The sequence below is a fragment of the Notechis scutatus genome, chromosome 3, assembly GCF_049901735.1.
Source record: "Notechis scutatus isolate UNSWTSFEM ecotype Mainland chromosome 3, rNotScu1.2, whole genome shotgun sequence".
Taxonomy (NCBI): domain Eukaryota; kingdom Metazoa; phylum Chordata; class Lepidosauria; order Squamata; family Elapidae; genus Notechis; species Notechis scutatus.
This window is the reverse complement of record NC_142011.1, coordinates 58,328,264-58,348,141: the sequence shown is the minus strand read 5'-3', so window position 1 is coordinate 58,348,141 and position 19,878 is coordinate 58,328,264. Positions and strand designations below refer to the sequence as shown.

The 19,878-nt window shown below is 38.9% G+C and overlaps 1 protein-coding gene across 1 annotated transcript in view; it reads left to right on the top strand.

Moving 5' to 3' along the window:
* The first annotated feature begins 2,064 nt into the window (after positions 1–2,064).
* Positions 2,065–19,878, top strand: part of PTCH2 (patched 2) — a 59,105-nt gene continuing 41,291 nt past the window's right edge. Inside the window, exons 1-2 of the mRNA XM_026665658.2 lie at positions 2,065–2,521; positions 3,814–4,006. Coding sequence (XP_026521443.1) covers positions 2,381–2,521; positions 3,814–4,006 — 334 coding nt within the window. The 5' untranslated portion in view covers positions 2,065–2,380. The remainder of the gene's footprint in view (positions 2,522–3,813; positions 4,007–19,878) is intronic.

The following is a 19,878-nucleotide window of genomic DNA, read 5'->3' as shown; positions in this document are numbered from 1 at the left end:
TTATTCTGTAATTGTTATGTCTGGGGGAGAGGGAACAGTCCAGACTATACCATCTTCTACAGACTATACCATCTTCAGCAAAAAAAAAAAAAAAAAAGATAATGTCTTTTGATCAGTAGCATAAGACTGTCCATATAGAAGCTCCCACCACCTGGGTTGTTTTTTTTTTTACTCACTTGCTTCAGAATTAATAGGAAGCTTTCTTGTGGTCTTCTATTCTACATCTGATTAATTCATATCCTGTCTCACTATTGGGAAATTATTTTTCTGTTCAGTTTCAGTTACTCTTTGTTTGTTTGTGGGAGGGTGACAGGGTCACTGCATTAGGCAGCTTGCATTTTGTCAAACTGCTTTAATTTTATAGGAAAATTGTATGAATGGGGAAGTAAAGGATGACATAAGGCTCCTCCCTGCTTCTTCTTCTTCTTCTTTTGTTGTTGTTGTTGATAAATGGCTGGTTGTGTGTTTTATCAGTGATGAGAAGGAAACAGGAGGGCTTCTCTCCTGCCAGAGCCAGTCAAGCAATTGCCCCATGATTGAAAGAGGGAGGAGGAGGAGGGAGAGCTGGGTGGGTATGCCAAGGCCTCCAAGCAAGTCTTTTCTCTTCAGATGTGGGGAAGAATGCTGCCCTGTTCCCCATCTTAAAAGAACAAGTCACCTGCCAGTTCGGTCAGTTTTCCTACATGGAATTGGAACAGAGTGGGAGGCAGAATTTGGGGGTGCCCTTGGGCTTCTTCTGAATGTGAATGCTGTTTTATGTTGTCTGCCTGTTAACGTGGTTTTGCTTGAAGAGCAACACATCTACATCTGAGACAAAACGCAAGAGGCCTCCAGTTTATCTAGAGACATCGGCCTAGCCCTACACAATTTGAAGCCTCTCTTCTCTCTCCTCCGACCACCTTCAGATTTTATTTTCATTTTGTAGTTTTTCCGTTTCCATTCTTGACCAATGGAGATTGGTCGAAATGAGCAGTCAGAAATTCTTCGCCTGGGAAGAGAGGATATTTCTCCACATTTCCGGAACGGAGTCATTTTCCTTGCTCAATATGGCAGAAAATTGGTCATTGGCATAACATTTGGGGGAAATGAGACAAAAGTAATAAGACGGTTGTTGAACGCATTGGGTTAGTGAGTGTCTTTTCCCTTTAAAAATTTAGGGATAACAATCTCATACATATAGAACGACTTTAAGTTCTAAGGGACAGATGATGGGACTCAACTTCCTTTGGAAATTTCATATCTAACCCTGTTGACTCACTCCTTCTCTGGGCCCATTGGCTTTAGAGAACGCAATTTTCTCTGTAGGGAAATCACAATACCCTACACATGATTAAACCTTTCCTTTTGCTTATAGGTACTGCATAACTCCTGATGTAAGCACAGAACATTTGCCTGTATGTTGTCACTTTCTGAAATCATTCCCTCCCGTCACCACTCTAGTCTTTTTCTCTTGTATGTCCTGTTGGTGTTAGTTCCGATTTGGATTCACCTATTAATTTTCCTGAAATCAATCAAGCTGCCCTTTCCTAAAATTAAAAGTTTTATTCCTTTATATATATTTTTTCTTTCCTGCTCCAAAGTTCCTCGCCTCTTTACCCCCGCCCCAGCCCGCAAGTTTGCAGCTGTCTCGGTGTATCCGAACGTCCGCTTGCAATTACAAATAAAGGAGCTCGTTTGGATTGGGGTTTTGTGAGGGGGGGGAGAGAGAGAGAGCTGGAAAGGGACAACGGGCAGTATTTGAAAATCTGTGGAGCAGAATTCCTGTGTGGAAGGAAGGCAAGGCTCCCTCCCTCCCTCCCTCTGCCCTCATTGATTTGAGGCGGGGAGGAGGGAGGCGGGGGAGGCGCTGCCTGGGTGGTCTCTTCTCTCTCCACTTTGGTGAGCTGTTGCTTAGCAGCTAATAATAGGAGATGTTTGCGGAGTAATTTGCCTCTTCCTCGGCCAATGGAAACTGGAGCACTTTCCCATCAAACCAAACCTTCCTCCTCCCGCCCCCCCCCCGCGCTTTCCTCTTTTCAGGATCTCGAAGGAGGCTGTTTGTTCCAAATGTTGGTGGGACGGGTTCCGAGGCGCACTGCACCACCGGGCACCCGAGCGCCTCTCCTCTCGCTCTCGGAGGAGGCTGTGTGAGTGCTTGCTACCCGCGCCTCCCCCCCGCTTCCCCGCGGTCTCTCGAAGGGCCACGCTGGGCGGCGCCAAGGGCGCCTGGGGTGCGCCTGGATGGCCCCGGATTCGCCCCCATAATGTTCGCATGGGATCCCCGGAGAAGCCATTCTGAAGCCTCGGACCCCGCACTTTTCTCTCGTGGATTAACCGCTCTTGGGAAGCCGCCGGAGCTCCCTCGCTTCTCGTCGGCACCGTCCTCGTTCGACCCCGCACCATGGCTGCGGGTCAGCCGGTCCCCGGGAGCGGGGGTTTCTTTGGAGAGCTCCCGTCGCCTTACGCAGCTGCTGCCAACTCCGATCTCCTCCGGAGACCCAGCTATTGCCACGCAGCCTTTGCCCTCAAGCAGATCTCCAAGGTAAGGAAGCGGGACGGCGGCGCTTTCCCACGGATGGGGAGGAGACGAGTTTGGAAAACTTATGGGGGGTGGGTGGAGTGGTTTCCTTCCCGTCAGGAGCAATTGCAAAAGGGTGAAGGCGAAAGGCAGCCCTCTGGGGCGCGGGCGTGGGGTCTGCGCGGCGATGGACCCTCCAGGAGTCCCTCGGCTTCTTTGGGGTGGGAGATGAAAGGAAAGGGGCCGGCTCTCGCATGCGTGCTCCGGAGACAGAGTCTGCTCTGTGGTCCCAGAAGCTTGTTCTTATTGAAAGAGGGGAGACGAGGCAGAGCCGTCCTTTGGGGGGGGGGGACTGTTCCTAAATGGGGAGCCAGGAAAGGCCTGCTCCCGAAAAGATCCCTGAGACGATGCGAAGGGGTTAGGAACAAGGGGACCCAGCCACTCGAGTGTGAGGAGGAGGATGGATTTTCTCCAGTCATGTGGCAAGACTACCATGGTCAGGGCTTCGGAAGAAACGCTGGGGGAGACCAAGGGAGCCAACGGAGAGAAGGGTGGAAGAAGATGAGGGAGTGAGATAAGACAAAAAGAGGCAGCTGACAAATGGGGAGAAAAAGCTTACACCTCTTCTTCTCCCCTCTTTCCCTGGAGGGTATCTGGGAGTTAAGTTGACCAGATCCTTGACCTTCTAGCTGCAATGAGGCTACAGACACCAAACAAGGAGCTTCAGTTAAAAGCTGTGTTCAGGAGAAAGAGAAGGTGAGATTCCTTCTCTAAGCCATTATCCTGGTGGGACAATCCCACCAAGTCTTAACTGTAAACTTTACAGTGACTTCTTTCTTTCTTTCTTTCTTTCTTTTTTTTTGCATAGCCAAAATATAAGTGTAGATGGACCCATATCTAGAAGCATCAGTCACTAGTGCAGCAGCCTTTCTAAAACATCCTTCAGGTGTGTGAGACTATAAAGCCATCATTTTCAGCCAACACAACCCTAAAATACAGTGTGTGAAAATTATGGAGTTCAGTCCCATGCATCTGGAACTGCCCAAGGCAAAGGGCGGCTAAACAAACTCATATCTTCAAACTTAGAAGGGAAGAATCAGCGAGGAGATTAACAAATTACTAGCAAATAGATTCAGTTGAGCCGTAACAGATGACTATACAGAACACCTATGGCCTCACAAATCTGAGAGTAGGATTTCACAGGAATGCTTCACTTAAAGATAGTAAATCTTCCTTACCCCGGTGCTAGCTAATCCTCAAACAGGATGTTCCATGTAAGGAAATCATTTTGGCTAACTTTCAGTTTTTCTCCCCAGGGTAAGGCTGTTGGCCAGAAAGCCCCACTGTGGCTGCGGGCCCAGTTCCAGGCTCTGTTGTTTACACTGGGCTGCTGGATCCAGCGTCATTGTGGCAAAGTGCTTTTTGTGGGGCTGCTGGTCTTCGGGGCACTGGCAGTAGGGCTGCGAGTAGCCTCCATCGAGACTGACATTGAACAGCTCTGGGTAGAAGGTAAGTTTCTTCCTGGTTGATGTGATTGCTTAGGAGGAGTACATGTAGCATGGAGTGTGTTGGGAGTGAGGTAGAAGTTGTCTAATACATTGGAAGAAAATTTAGTTTTAGTACCAGCCAGCTCATATATATATTTTGATATATATATTTGTGCCCTGGTGTGTGTATGTAAACTAGTAAAAAAAATTTTTTTTTACTTTTCAATAGAACAAAATAATTTTAGGACATTTCTTTGCATTACATACAACAGATAAACATTGATTAGCAGATGTTAAAGTATGGAATATAGACTTTTCGTGTTTTATGGCAGTTCTCATGGAATTGTGGGCAACTTCAAAGTAAATGTAAATAAATATGGGTTTTACTTCAGTTTTGTTCATTTTTGTCACTTAAGATTACAGAGATTGTGTGGATAAAAGATATCCAGAAGGTATCTGTTTTGAAGGTTTCACTAATGAGATGCAACATATTAGGGACAGTTTCTGAAGTTTTGGGAAACCACGGATTTTGATGTTTACTTATTTATTACATTTTGCTTTCTCTTTGAGAAACTTTCCAAATTGCTAGTCTGACATGAAGTATTATGCAGAGGTACACCTATATAGTTTAAGCAAAAGAATTTTAGTTATCCTTCAGGCCATTTTCTGATAAGAATGAAATTGTGGTTATTCTCTAGACCTTGTGCCTAGGCCAGGAAATTTCTCTTTAATCTCAGGTTTGTTCAGTCACGTGTAAATTAATCTATTAAAAAAAACTATGACTTAAAGTCACAAGTTTTAGGAAGCATATCTTACCTACAGTCCAAAGATTTAATGACTTTTTAAAAGAGACAGTTTGACTGCATTGCCAGACTTGTTCGTAGGAGTGTATGTTTGTGTATAAAACTTTCATCGCTATTCTGCATGTGTGTGCCTGTGCACATTGTCTCATTGTAAGTGTGCAATCCAGATTTCAGTGAAAATGCATTCCTTCACAAATACAAGTATAATTAAATTGATATTCTCCCCTCAGATATGGATTTTCTTGCCACCACTTCCTGTTTGGTTCATTGCATTATTGATATTCAAACACTGAATTATAGTTTTGAGGGTAATACTGAAGGAGCAAATAATTATAACCTGCAGCCAAGCTGTCAGTTGCACTTTGGTTTGGATCCCACACTCTGGCAACTGAAAATGAATTCAGGTTAAATGCAGCCAGCCCAAAACAATGGCATCATCCATGAATACACTTTAATTTGATTTAAAAAATGATGTTTTTAGGAAGTCCAGCATGCTAACTCTTTTCAAATTGTTGCTATTTCACCCTGTTCTTTCCCTTCCATCCACTCCCTTGCAATCTTCTCCCTTCCAACTCCAGGTTGTGCTGAGTTTTCACACCCTGGGACTTTATTTATTTATTTATACTTTTTTTTTTTTTTGCAAGCAGCCTGGGAGCTTTCCAAGAGCAGATGTTTCTCTGTGATGACTGTCAGCGTTCTTTGGCGTTCCACACCTCCTCCCCCTGCACAACCCAAACTCCCTGTGTGGTCCTAAACTACTCTTGGATTTTGTTCAACAATAAAGGCAACTTTACTCTTCCACCCTCCCACTCCCTTTTAAATAAAACCACACTCACATGAATGCCAGTAAAGTTTACCCACCTGTTTCACACTCTGAAAGGGGATTGGAAAGAAAAGAAAATACCTCAACCTTAGCCTTTTCCCCTCCCCTACTTCTTGCCTCTGTGTGATAGAGTCTTATGGCAAAAAGGAGATCCATCAAAAATCTGCAGCTGTTTAAACATTTAAAGATGGGAAATACCCTTTTTTGTAATCAACACATCTTAGTCCAAATCAAGAACACCCCCCCCCCCCCAACCTACATAGTTATAGGTTTGTTCTTAGTTACTGTTTGGCCACTGACATTTGTTCAGTTTTTTGCCACACGGTTCTTCTTTTTTGCCTGTCCCAGTGTTGAGTTGCTGCTTGCAGGATCTAGGGCTCAGCTTTGATTGCTGCTAAGAAGAGAACCTATGCACAGTCTTAAAAGAAATTCTCACCGATGGCATTTTGAATATATACTTCTCAACACCATAACTTGTGTATTACAGCAAATCATTCTGATTGTGCTTGTACTTCAGTGAAATGCAATGTTTATCAGCTGACTAGCATTTGCCATGCATCATTTTGAGATATATTGTTGTGGATAGCTATGTGCTGGGAAATTTGGATACAAAAAGTTACAGATGGAAGGAAGAGAAGATTGCACATATATATCTCCTTTCCTGCTGTTTCTCCATTTTCTATTCTATGAATGTGGTTATAAATCATTCGGTAGTTAAAACAGAGTTTTTTTTTCTTGGCAATAAGTACTGATGTAAAAGTGCTTTTTGAATTCTGCATTCTTTTCTGTAGCTATTGTGGGTCTCTTGAACATAAGTTGGTTAACAACATACTGATTTCTAAATCTGTTACCAATCCACTACCTCCAAACTGATTACTTATGGTGCTATGCATAGAATACAAAGCAGACAATATATTTGGGTTCATGACTGAATTTGACATATGCTTCATCCTTAGTCATCTTTGATTGTTTTAGTTTGAGGAAAACCCTAAATGGATACATCTTGGATAGTGAGAGGAAAACTTCTGCATTTCAGAGACTGACAAGGCTGAAACCAAAAAATAGATAGACCAGAGTTAAAAGTGGGTGTGTCCCTCTTTCTCTCCTTTTTTTTTTTTTTTGCAGCTCTCTTTGCCCATTCTCTTGTCTTAAACCACCTCTTCTTTCCTTGTATAGAGGTAATTCTTAAGGGAAGAAGAAATAATTTATGCCAGACATCAGAACTAGTTGGTACATGGGGATCCTGTTTTCTTTTCTGTACTTTGAGTTTTTCCCTTAGTCTTTTTCTCTTCTCCTAAACCTCCAGATTTAACTCTGGGCTCATCCACATATTGAAAGTGACCTGTAGATCTCACAGCACAGATTGTTAGCCCTGATCTAGGGAGGGGCTCCTTTTATCCTACTGTAGTATAATTTTTTCTGCAGGTTCATATCAATGGCAACTTCTCCGAATTTATTTCATGAGTATGGACAGGTAGTCTTCCACTTATAATTGCGCTCAAAATTTCTGTTGCTAAGTGAGACCTTTGCAAAGTGAGTTTTGCACCATTTTACGACCTTTCTTGCCACAGTTATTAAGTGAATCACTGCAGTTGTTAAATTAGTAAGACAGTTGTGAAGTGAATCTTGCTTCCCCATTGACTTAGCTTGTCTTAAGGTTATAAAAGGTGATCACTTAATCCCAGGACTCTGAGTCAGTTGCCAAGTGTCTGAATTTTGATCATGTGGCCATGGGGATGCTGAAATGGTCATAAGTGTAAAAAATGGTCATAAGTCACTTTTTTCTGTGCCATTGTAACTTTGAATGATCACTAAGTGAACTGTTGTAAGCTGAGAACTACCTGTATGGATATGGGAATCATCCTTCAAATGTATCTTTTATCCAAACATTGGTTCTGAAAGCAGAAAATGTTCAATCTATAGTGTCTGAGAAATGATAGCAGACACTATGCTAAATAAAGAACTTGGAATATAGCTATTATAGAAATCAACACCACATCTGATGTTCTGTTTTTCTAGTCATCAAAATAATCATGGCTGTCACCTGTTCTTGCACACTGTTCCTCTTTAGATTCCTTCCTCTTAATTGTTCAATGTGAAATGTTGTTATAAATTATCCTTCCTTAGTGTGTTACCATTCAGAGTGCAACTCCTGTCATTCTTCACCATGATTCCTAGCACACCAGAAGAATAACAGATTGGAAAAGATTTTGTGTAGATACAAGTGTAGATAAGACTTGCCATCTAAACCTGGATTTGGTGCTTTTGGTTTATGTAGTGTAGATATGATTTTCTTGACCTAAAGGCACTAAGGCTTTTCCTCATCTTGAGGGCATTATTTCTTTACTTCAGAACTGAATGATATGAAAGGATATCAGTTGATTAGGAATGGTAGCAGGAAAACCTCTATTTAAAATATTTCTGCAAGTCATGTCTTTTGGTCTGTAAGAATGTTTGAGACAAAGCAACTGCCAAATTAAATTTATGTTCTTGAACTATGAATGGTTTAAAAGATTTTGAGGTTGTTAAATCTTTTTGTGGTTTATTCTGGAAAAAGATCAAACCATTATTTGGTTTTAATAAAATAACTTTTTCTACTGCTGATATCTTAAATGACTCAGAGAAAGAAGGCAGTGATATCCTAGGTGGATTTTTTCCATGAAGCTAAGGATACACTAAGTTCATACTTCTTTTAGGTGGACATTGTTCTCCTCAGATTTTGAGCACAAATGATTTTGACCAATTTTATGCACTGAAATGTGATTTCAGCAGTGAAAGATCAAGCTTTTTCCTCATAGTTTAGGAGGTTGAGCCTCAACTCAATTTTTACTAAAGTATCATTTTTGGACACATTGGGATGTGTTATCTCTGCATAAAAAAAACCTCAGAACATTTTCCAAAGAACTACTAACAATTAAGATACTGTAAATATATTCCATGAGCAACATTCAGGATTGGCATCTTATAATTAGAAATGTGGTAAAACAATAATATTGACATTTGCAAAAATTCTGGAGTAAGAAACATGAGTTTTTATCTATCCCACAAAGTAACATTTTAAATTTGAATCTTTATTTTTTTTAATCTCTTGAATCTTTCTGTGTATAATTGGTGGGTGGGTGGTAATAGCCTGATAATAACATCCAGATTAGAAAGAAAAAACTGGCATTGAATTGAAATCATAAATAATATGCTTTTCTTTACTATGACCTGATGAATGAGTTTCCAGAGGATTTCTCAAATTTATATAGTATACTCTGTCATATATTACAGGTATTTATAACAATGAGTTATAAATACTTGAATCTGCGCACTTTCCTGAAAGCTCATAACATTTTCCCCCCTGGATTTTAGGTTTTCTTTTTCTTGTCTCCAACTTAGAATCAATTGATGGGAATACTGTAGTATCTTCACTCATAAGTAAATTAAGCCTTATTTAACATAAATGTAAAAACCCAGGTGATAATCTTTGTCTGGCTTGTATTATTTTAACCTACATGTGGGAGCTTGCACAAGTGCTCCTCTGTTTTCCAAACACACTTCTAGATTTTTTAAAAAAACCTTGCGTATCAGAAAGAATGCTCTAAATCATTCTTTTCTTGAAATATTCATTTTCTATTTGTAGGATTTGTTTGTGTGTATGGAAGATTATGGGAATCCTGATCTGTGGCATGAAGGGTATAGTCCTGAAATACATTTACCATCATTTGGTGAGAACTAAGCTAAAAAAGTGTGTGTGTTTTTAAAGCCAACCCCATGTAGTAGCATTCTAACAACTAAAATATTTTATTTCTAGTTAAAACCCATAGAATTTTAAACAGTTCACTAACAGCATTTGGATAAAGCCAAAAGGGGATTAATCTCAGTTTATAAAGAATATAAGATTTTTAAAATTAGTATCTGGTTTTTGGAATTTCGGAGCAAGAAAGGAACCTCTTAAATGTTCAGTTACATCAGTGTACAAAATACTAAACATGCCTATGGGTACTACTCATAGTGATCATCCTAACCACCAGTTTCATACTAGAGAAAAAGTTGATAGTGATGTCAACTGTGATAGTGATAGAAGCCCTTGTAGGTTAATCTCTTTGATGGCACTTGCCTGTTGGCATAGTTATATCCATGGTAGACTGCTCAGTAGGGATTAAATCTAAAGCTTGAGGCTTGGAAACAAGCAAGTATTACGGAGGCAAAAGGTCATGACTGATTTATAGGCCAGGGTGACCTCAAAGAAGGCAGGTTTAATTTTTAACTAGAATGTTTTAGTGTAGCTGGCCGCAGGACTTTTTTAAAGGTAGCTGCTACTGGATGATTATTCTGGCAGACTAAATGCTTTTATCTTGCATTCCCCAGAGTGTGCAAAAAGTGTGTGTGTGTGTGGGGGGGGAATTATGGAAGGCTTTTTGCCCATTCATATTAAGTGGACAAGAACAGAAAAAAAGATGAAGAAATGCTAGTTACCCAGAGATCTGGAAAGTGCTATTGGACAAACAGATGTTTGTTGTTCTAAAATGGTAGACAAGATTCTTCTGACCTTGAATATGTTTCCATATCTTGAATATGTCTGGACAGATTAAAGGATAGTTGTGTTTCCTGCTCCAGGAGTTACATCTGGAATTTGTTTTTTTGCTATGGATCTTCCCTCTTAAATAGGATCATTCAGTGAAGATTGATTTTCTTTTAATAGTCAAAATCAAATGACTTAATTGGCACAGTAAGTTATGGATGAGGTGACAGCATATTTTATCCTGTAGACTGGGATAGAACAAATCCTAGATTCAGTTCTACCTTAGAGACATAGAAAGGGCCTAATAACACAGGAGCAAATTAACTTGTGTATTTGAATATAGTATGTGACTTGAAGCAGAATAAGAGGAAGAAAGATTCTGAGATTTGGATATTCCGAGACGATACAAGCCTGACATGTTAACTCCATTCTGTTAATTCATTTCAGTCTCGTGATCTAACATGTCTTTGTGTGATATTCAATAAAGAATGCCTCAACTATTTGAAATAATTGTGTATATAGAATGCTGAGATTCGAAAACAGAAGATATATATTCATTCAGAGAGAGAGTTGATGTTTGATGGAAGCAGATTTAGCCTGACGCCTCTGCATATGGGATGAATGAAACTATCTTTGAATTAGATCAGACCACAGGATGTTTGTGATTGGAGATGAACCTCATCAAAGTGGACAATTTGAAGAATGTTAGATGGCCCATCGTATGTTCAATTAGGCTTTTCTACTTTAGCCAGCCTTGTGAACAGATAAATAAACTGTGACTGTGGGGTCTGCATACCTCACTCATAAGAGCAAATAAACAAGCCCCCAAGGCAGCTGAATGCAGAGACCAAGGGGCTTCAATGTATATGTGTAAGTAATATTCTTGGGTGGGCAGCAGAGGTGGGTGGCCTACTGGCTAGCTGAAGGCTCTGAACGACTTTGGTGCTGATAAGAGAAGGAAAAATCTGAAAAGGGTGAGATGGATGACATAGGCTGAAGCGTAGTTCTTTCTCATAGTGTTAGGCATTTGTGTTTCATAGATGCAAAAGAAATTGGAAACAGAACTTGAGATAATATGACTGACTGCATGAAATTTATATTGATTTTGAATAGCCAACATGAAGTTTATTATTAAACAGCAAACTGAAGCATATGCATAAAAAAGCATATTTCAAAATGCTGTGAAACATCAGGATCCAGCAAATACCAAAGAAATTAGGTAATTCATAGCAACAGGCTACAAAGAATTATCACATATTCTCAAAATTCTATAGAAAGTGCCTGTTTACAAAAGAAAAGCCAAATTGTTACTTCTATGAAAGAAATATCTGCTGATAGGCTTCTTAAATTAGACAACCAATGTATACTCATAGATAAGCCAACCACTCTATTGAAATGACAGCTTACAACAATAATTATATGAATTTCCTTTTGTGATGATTTAAGAAAATAAGTTACTTCCATAATCATCTTAGCCTGCATTCAGTATCAGCTTTGGCAGAAAGATCAGAAATTTAATTTGAGATTCACAAACCCAATTAAAGTACATGTATGAAGAATGAAATAGTTTATTTATTTAATAAATTTATATGATCACCCATCTCACATATGTGACTCTGCATCACAAACAACAATTACACTGTATTGAGCACTGTAAATAAAAAATAAAGCATATTAAAAAAATAGTAAGAGGAAGAAAACATTTTCCTTGCTTGCCAATAAGTTATTATTTTATACCTGTAGTACAGAATAATATTAGCGGTGTCAATGTCAGAAATAGAATAATGCTGGCAATTAAACCCAGTGTTTAAAGAGTTCAGGAAAAACCAATTTAAAGTTATCATGCAAAGTAATTATTTTTGCCCATTACTAATAACTGCACTGAGTTTCTTGAATTGATAATTCTAGAGAATTAAAGTGTTTTCAGATATACTCTAAAAACAGAAATATAATGACAAAAAATAAAAGAAATTTGTCCACTGTCTTCCAAATCTGCTTTGTTTTCTGCCTTTGCTTTGACATTTGCTCTAAGAAGCATCTTCTAACTGTGATGGTCTGCTTTGAAAGGATCTTTCTTTTCTCAGACTAGCTGAAACTTGCTAGAGTTGCCACTCAGGCTGTTTCAGTTTTCCAAAGAATTGAAGGATTGGGGGAGGAAAACCTCTTTTTTTTTGGGGGGGGGGGCAACTGAACAAGAGAAAAGAAATAGGAAGGACAAGTTAAAATAAAAATGGGCTCTCTCTCCACCTTGTTCATCTGCTTGGAAATGTGGAATCAAAAATTTAAGGCCTAGGTGTGGAAAAATGTTTAGATTTTTTTTAATGTTATTTTTTTGGCAAGAGGCTAACTATAGGACAGAAAATGGAGAGAGCAAAAAGGAGAGAGGAGTGTTATTCTCTGGTCCACCCCCCTTCCCCGAGAATAAAAGTGGTCTGAGTTCAAAAAATTCATTTCTTGCCTGAATGAAGGCAGCAATGTGGAAAAATTTGACCATTCAGAGGGGGATGAATGTATGTTTCAACCCCACATTAAGTCACATTAGCAGGCAGTGGAGTGCTTAATGTGGGCATTTTTCACAGCGGCCAACAGAGGAGATGATTAGCATAATTAGTCCAGGCAACTCTATACATATGGAAATGCCAAATGCGTAAATGCCAACACCAGTGGAAATTTATGTCAATGCTGACAAGAGTCTTAGCAGTGAATGGCTCCAAACTGAATCTCTTTTAGCCCTCTTTTTCGGGGGTCGGGCCTTCCCCATATCTTTGGCCAAGGCTCCTTCAGGCCATTCCTCTCCCCACTCACCCCCTCCGTACTGGGAACCTGAGCCCTTTGCATTTCTGGTAAATAAAGACATTAATTTAGGTCTGGAATAAACAAAAGGACAAGCCAGGTCTGGGGATTGGGGAGTAGGCCTCAAGCAGGCCTTTCACTGCTGCTCTTAAAGCCGGATCCCCTGCCCGGCCTGCCAAGCACTCAGCATTCCCCCCCCACCTTGTTTATTTAGAAAGCAGCCTGGCGTCTCTGTCTTTGTCCCTGATTTAGGTTTGTTAGAGAACAAGCACCAGGGGATGCAGCACATCTCCCCCTACCTCAAACTGTTTAGCCCCAAGCGGTTAGCTTAATAGGGTGCCCAGGCACCCTTTCTTCTCTTGATGGAGCCAGCCAAGAAACAGGATCCTGGCTGGATGTGTTTTGACAGCAGTAGGCAGCTAGCAGAGCAGCCAGGACAGGTAAAAATGGCTCTTTTAGCCTGCCCTCAGTGAGACTTCCTCCTGAGCAGCATGGCTCCTTTCATATCCGCCTTAATCCAGCTAATCCGGCCTTCAACACTATGAAGGTGGCCCATGGCATGTGCGTGCTGCTTGCTCTGTGCAGGGGACGCTGCAAAAAAAAATAATTCAGATTCAGCTGCCACTGCCGTGTGTGTGTGTGTGTGTGTGTGTGTATTGCCCCTCCACCATCCTGCTTTCTATTTCAGGTCAGCCAAGAAATCAGATCTCCACATGGAACTGGAGGGGACACAGCTGTCCCCTTGGTCTCCATTATGGCTGCATTATTCAGTTAATTGCTGATAGGAGTAATCATGGATTAAACCAAACATAAACTGTCCATGCTGGGGCCTTATTTTCAACCTGGCTCAAGTCCAAGTCCATCTAGACTTGTTTTCTACTTCTTATAAGGCAGCTTCTAATTGTTTATTGAGGAGTTTCCTAGTACTGCAGTGAGCACATACCGGGTAACTTGCCTGCATGAAAGGCTTCAACCAGACTTTGGCAGTGCAAAATATTATTCAATCCTTTAAAAAAGGAGTTGACAAGTTTCATAATAATTAAAGTCTGTAAACCAAAATAAACCTTATAGGTCTGTAGTGAAGACTAAATATGATATAATTCTTCCTAAAAATTGTCATTTGACACATTTTTGTATTAGGCAACAAGTTTACATAGCATTGATATCTAATATTAAGGGTAATATTTTTAGTTTAGTCACATATAAAGCAAAAAAAAAAAAAGAGGATCATCATGGATATTCATAATATTTAATCTTAAGGCCTTTCCTTCAGTGATATTTGTTTTTAATTATTGCTTTTTGTTTTTCCCAACCCAACCCAGCAATAGAAGTACATTGTGAAAAAGGAGCTTAGGTTTGTGTATGTCTGTTTGTCCATCAACTAAATAACTCTCAAAATGCAATAGAACAAAACCAAATTTGGTATGGCAGCAGAAGTCAGCAGAAAAAGATTTAGCTCTATAATGGACTTCATTTAGTCAGGGGTCGTGAAGGAAAAAAAAAATCCCCAGTGTATTCTGATGGGAGAAGTATTTGGGCAGTAGCTTGGCATATTGTGGATTCCTCCCTTCCAAACTATCCTTTCCCCTTACCATATAACACAGGATAGAGTGTATGTGGAGCAACCTTTGTAGCAAACACTTGCATACCATCACAGAGGCAGATGTGTACAGTGGCAATACATATATAAGCCTCCTTCATTAAACCAAACCATCCATCCACAGAGGAGCACCACATATGGACTTACTCTGTTAAACTGTCACATCCCACAGAGAGGTCCACACATATGCACACACCTTATTTAATATTTGAGAGAAAGAAGACGTATATATCCATAGACAAAATAAGTTGCTGCATAACAGAGAACAAAATACAGATGTTTCCTATGCTGCTGGTAAAGGATTTGAAAAGAATTCCAGAAACTATGTTCTGCATGCTTTTATTATCTTGTTTAAATTTAAAAGATTTGCTTTATTTCTCTTCTAAATAAGAAGGAAAACCAGTAAGAGATCTGCTTTTTTAAGTGATCTGTTACTATCTTGCAATCTATAACAATGCATACAGATGTCAATAATTGTAAGTTAGTATGAGACTACTCTAGTTGCTTTTGGCCTATAATGCAGTATCTTCTCTAGATTTCAGCACAAAACATTTGTGCACAGTTATGGTTGTAATATCAGAAAAACCTTTTCAGACCCCCCAAAATATTAAACTCCAAAACACGTAATTGAAAAAAATGTGCAAGGTTTTTGAATGATAAAAGGTAAGCAAGCTAGTTAAAACCAGGAATAAAGAGCAAAAAAGAATATGTTGGTTGCAGATACTTGAGAACCAAATGTAGGGAAGCCAATTATAGCCTAAGGAAAAAAAGCAATATTCCCTGATTTTGCATTTTTTTATGTTTACCCAAGTTAAACTTTCGCAAACTTTTAATGAGAAGTGCACTTGGACTTTGGCAAAGCCTTTATAAATATGAAAAATTAATTTACGTTGTCTTCAAAATACACATTAACTTGTTTACTTGAAGCATTATGGACTGTGTTTAATATTTTTCCTTTATATTGTGTACTCTTTGTTATTCTGGTCAGTTATTTATTTAAAACATTTATATAACAGCCCATTATGTACCAAACTCTGGGTGGCTCACACCAAAAATATAAAACACCATATCTTTACAAATAAAAATATTACAGTAAAGCCATATGACCTGGCACCATAGCTGAACTATCCCATGGCAGCTCACAACAAGTTCATCTCAACCTATCCAGCACTGGAAGGAAAAACCCAGGTCTTGGGTGTTTTTTGGAAAGTTAAAAGGCTGGGGACCTGCCAAATATCAGGGTGAAGGGTCTTCCATAGGTCAGGGATTGCCATGGAACAGCCATGCTTCCTAGGTCCCATAAGATGGCATCATTTTAGGAGTGGACTAGGAGCATGAACACCTTATCTGATCTGGTAGGACAGGCAGATGTCCTTAGGGAGAGACCATCCTGCAAAGATCATGTCTGACCTAGAAGCCTATGCTTTCCTATTCTTGCTGAGTATCTTGAAAATCAGATCTGCACAAATATAGCTCAAAGTGAAAAACAGACACTTTTATCTTGTACATTGCCAATTAGTAACAATTCCATAGTTCCTTAGCTGCAAGTAGCAACAAAGTGGATGGCTTTTTCTGCATAGATGGGTGCTTATGTTTATCTTGGTGAATCACTAATTATGATGCACTGCTTTATTTAAAGTATATTCTTTCCCATATTTTGCCACAATATCTCATCCATAGAAATGCAGGCAGTCCTCGACTTACAACAGTTCACTTAATGACCATTAGAAGTTACAACAGCACTGAAAAAAGTGAGTTATGACCATTTTTCACATTATGACCATTGAAGACCATATGGTCATGTGAATTACACTTGGATGCTGGACAACTGGTTCATATTGATGATGGTTCCAGTGTCCCAGGGTCATGTGATCACCTTTTCTGTCCTTCTGACGGGCAAAGTCAACAGGAAAGCCAGATTCACTTAAAAACGATGTTAATAATTTAACAACTGTGGTGATTCACTTAACAAATGTGACAAGAAAAGTTGTAAAATGGAGCAAAACTACCTTAACAAATTTTTCACTTAGCAACATAAATTTTGGGCTCAGTTGTGGTCATAAGTCAAGGACTACCTGTATCTCTATATTCTTGCTTTCTTGCCCAAACAGTACAAAAACAATGTTTTAAAACAATGGGAGCAAAATTAAAATAACTCTGCTGTGCCTATCTTAGCTTAGAATAGGCAACTGACTTAAAGAAAAAGAGGAAGATTACTACCAAGGAGATTCTACTTTTTTGTAGTCTTCAGGATTAAATATCAGTAATGAACAGAGAACCCAAAAATGATTTTTAAAAGCAATTCAACTCAAAACCAACTCAAAATGTCATATAATAAAAAAGTATGATGCCACCAAAGCAACATAGGGTACCATTCAATATCTCTCTTCAGGTTCATCAAATCTTTACAGTACTTGGGACTAAATAAAGGCAAAATATCAAGTATCAGAATGTTTATATTTCCGTGTACTTTTCCAATGTATATTTTGTAGACAATGTTCTTGGAGATGCTCTCTTTTCCTCTAATGCCAACCCCAAATTCATAAGATACATTCATATATATGCATGGTGTAGTATCTTGCAGAAAGTATAGGATCTGGTAGATTTTGGCTTTGAGAGGTTGGATCTTACATGGCTAGCGCTATCATAGAAATAATCATTTTAATCAGTCAAGTGACAGTCTGTAGAGATTTAGCTAGAACTAATCTGTTTCAATAAAATTATAAGGATCCTCTCTGGGCTTTATGGTATGCTTGAGTTAATACCACTTAGCACATGGAACTAGATGTGCTTTACAAGTGCTTTAATTTTGTGGCTGTTTATGGTTTGTGTTATGTTTGATGGCTGTGATACCTAGAATGCTAAAAGGTTTTGTGTCCAAGGAAAGTTTTTGATTTCTTTTCCACTAAATATCTTCTGAAAGTTTCATTTGGATATATTCTCCTTTAAATAGACAAATTTGGACAAGAGACAGTAGAGATCAGTGCTCTAGATTCTGGACAAAAGGAGGAATTTCCTCAGGATACATACAAATATAATGTATATACAAATATAGGCAATCTAACAAAATGTAGGGAATTTAGGCAACTGGCATTTGATAACTCCAAATATTTTGTGGCCGAGTCTTTCCCATTCTGATTCTGAACATAACTGGACATGATTGCTTCAACAGAATTAAGAATTTAAAGTAGAAATGCTTTTCTCTTTAGTACACCTTTTGTTTTAAGCTCTGTAAATTGAATGATGCAAGTATTGGAGCACTATATTTTCCAATAAAGTTGTAGTTGCCTTGAGAAAATCCTGAGTTTTCAGTGAAAAGTACATCAAATGCTAAAAAATGTAGCTGGTTTCTCCCACTTCTCTGGCACATCTATTCATGGAGTGTGTCTAAGCAAAAATATTTGTGCATGCATAGATTTATGTATAATTTTCTTAGCAGTTTTATAGAAGTGATTTGCCAAGCAATGCTGGAATTCTCAGTAGTCCCCCTCTAAGTCTAAGCAAGTCTGACCATCCATAACTTTTTAGATCAATCAATGTCAGCTAGGTGCTACTAGGCAAACAATTAAACCTAGCTTTTGTAGTCAGTTAGCTTTGAACTATGGTGTTGGAGAAGACACCTGCGAGTCCCTTGGACTGCAATGCTATCAAACCGGTCAGTCCTAGAGGAGATCAACCCTGACTGCTCTTTAGAAAGCCAGATCCTGAAGATGAAACTCAAATACTTCGGCCATCTAAGGAGAAGGAAGGACTCACTGGAGAACAGCCTAATGCTGGGAAAGATTGAGGGCCATAGAACAAGGGGATGATAGAGAATGAGGTGGCTGGATGGAGTCACTGAAACAGTAGGCGTGAACTTAAATTGACTCCAGAAGATGGTAGAGGACAGGAAGGCCTGGAGGAACATTGTTCATGGGGTCATGATGGGGCGGACACGACTTCGCAACTAACAACAACAGGTGGTTCAGTATACTGTGCCATGTGAAAATAGAATATAGAGTCAGTTGAATAAACAGTTGAATTAACCATGGATAAAAATGATGTGTACCATATTCATAGGAATAATGATCACCTCTAAGCAGATCTCTGCCACCCCATTCCACGAAGCAATTCTAAATTACATAGTCTTAATAAGTTGTCATAATGCTAACTAGGACTTCATAAATACAACCTTCTTATTTTGAATATTCTCTTACAGTGGTACCTTGATACTCAACTGCTTTGAAACTCATTGAATTTGGTACTCAATGGATTTTGACACAAAAATGTTGTCCTGGTACTCATTGATTATTTGGTATTCAATGCACAGGCTAGAATTTGTTGATGTTGGCTGGCTTGTGACTCATTACATTATTCCTTATGGGAAAAAATTGAGTGGTACTAATCGTTTTTAATAGTCATCGTGGCTCCCAGAACCAATTAATGATGAGTACCAATGTACCACTTTATATGTAATGAGGTTTTTTTTTAAAAAAAAATCTTGTTCTAACTCACTTAGACTTTTGTAATTCAGAAAGAAAACCCTACAACTGATAGTGAACAGCTAGTCTATATGCAATTCCTGGCATTGAATCAATGTGTTCATTAAATGTTCTATTAAGTATTCTACTTGCTGTGTATTGCACTAGCTGAATCAATCTAAACTGATATTGAGGTACTTCCTGGTTTAGCACATTACAACAAACTAGTATCAGTTGTCATGGCTAAGGATTTTCTGTCGAGGAACAGATGTCCTTCTGTTCCATTCAAAGCCAGAGAAAGATACTTCTTAGTCACTGAGGCTATCTGAGACTTTATGGACAAAGATATCAAATTGTGAAATTGTTTAATCTAAAGCAGGAAAATTGTCTAGCTAACAAACTCAATAACATTTCAATCTAAGAATTCCATTTTATCAGAATTCAGTTTCATCATAAATTCAACTCTCTGTGGCGTATATCCAAATCCTCAATAGGTGTTAAAAAACAAAGCATATCAAATCCCATCTCCAGAAAATAGTCCACTGTATAGGAATTGAATTATGATAACAAGACACTATAGTTGAGAGTATTAAGACACTGAGAAGCAGGAGCTTTTGTTTTTTATTACTACAGGAATGCCTTATCCAAATCTGTAAGAATAGCCCATGCATTTAGGAATGACAATTTAAAGTGAATATTTTCTAAATATGTTCATTTTTTATCATGTTCTTAACTCACCTTGTTGGTTAAATCTTCCTATTTTGAATGTGATTCAATTCACACATTTTACGAAACTATAATGTAATTTTGTTTAGTTTTGGCTTAAAATGTGTTAATCCAACCACTTGTGGTTTATTAAGAAAAAAACATGGTTTTAATAATCCAGGGCTTAGTACAACATGTGAACT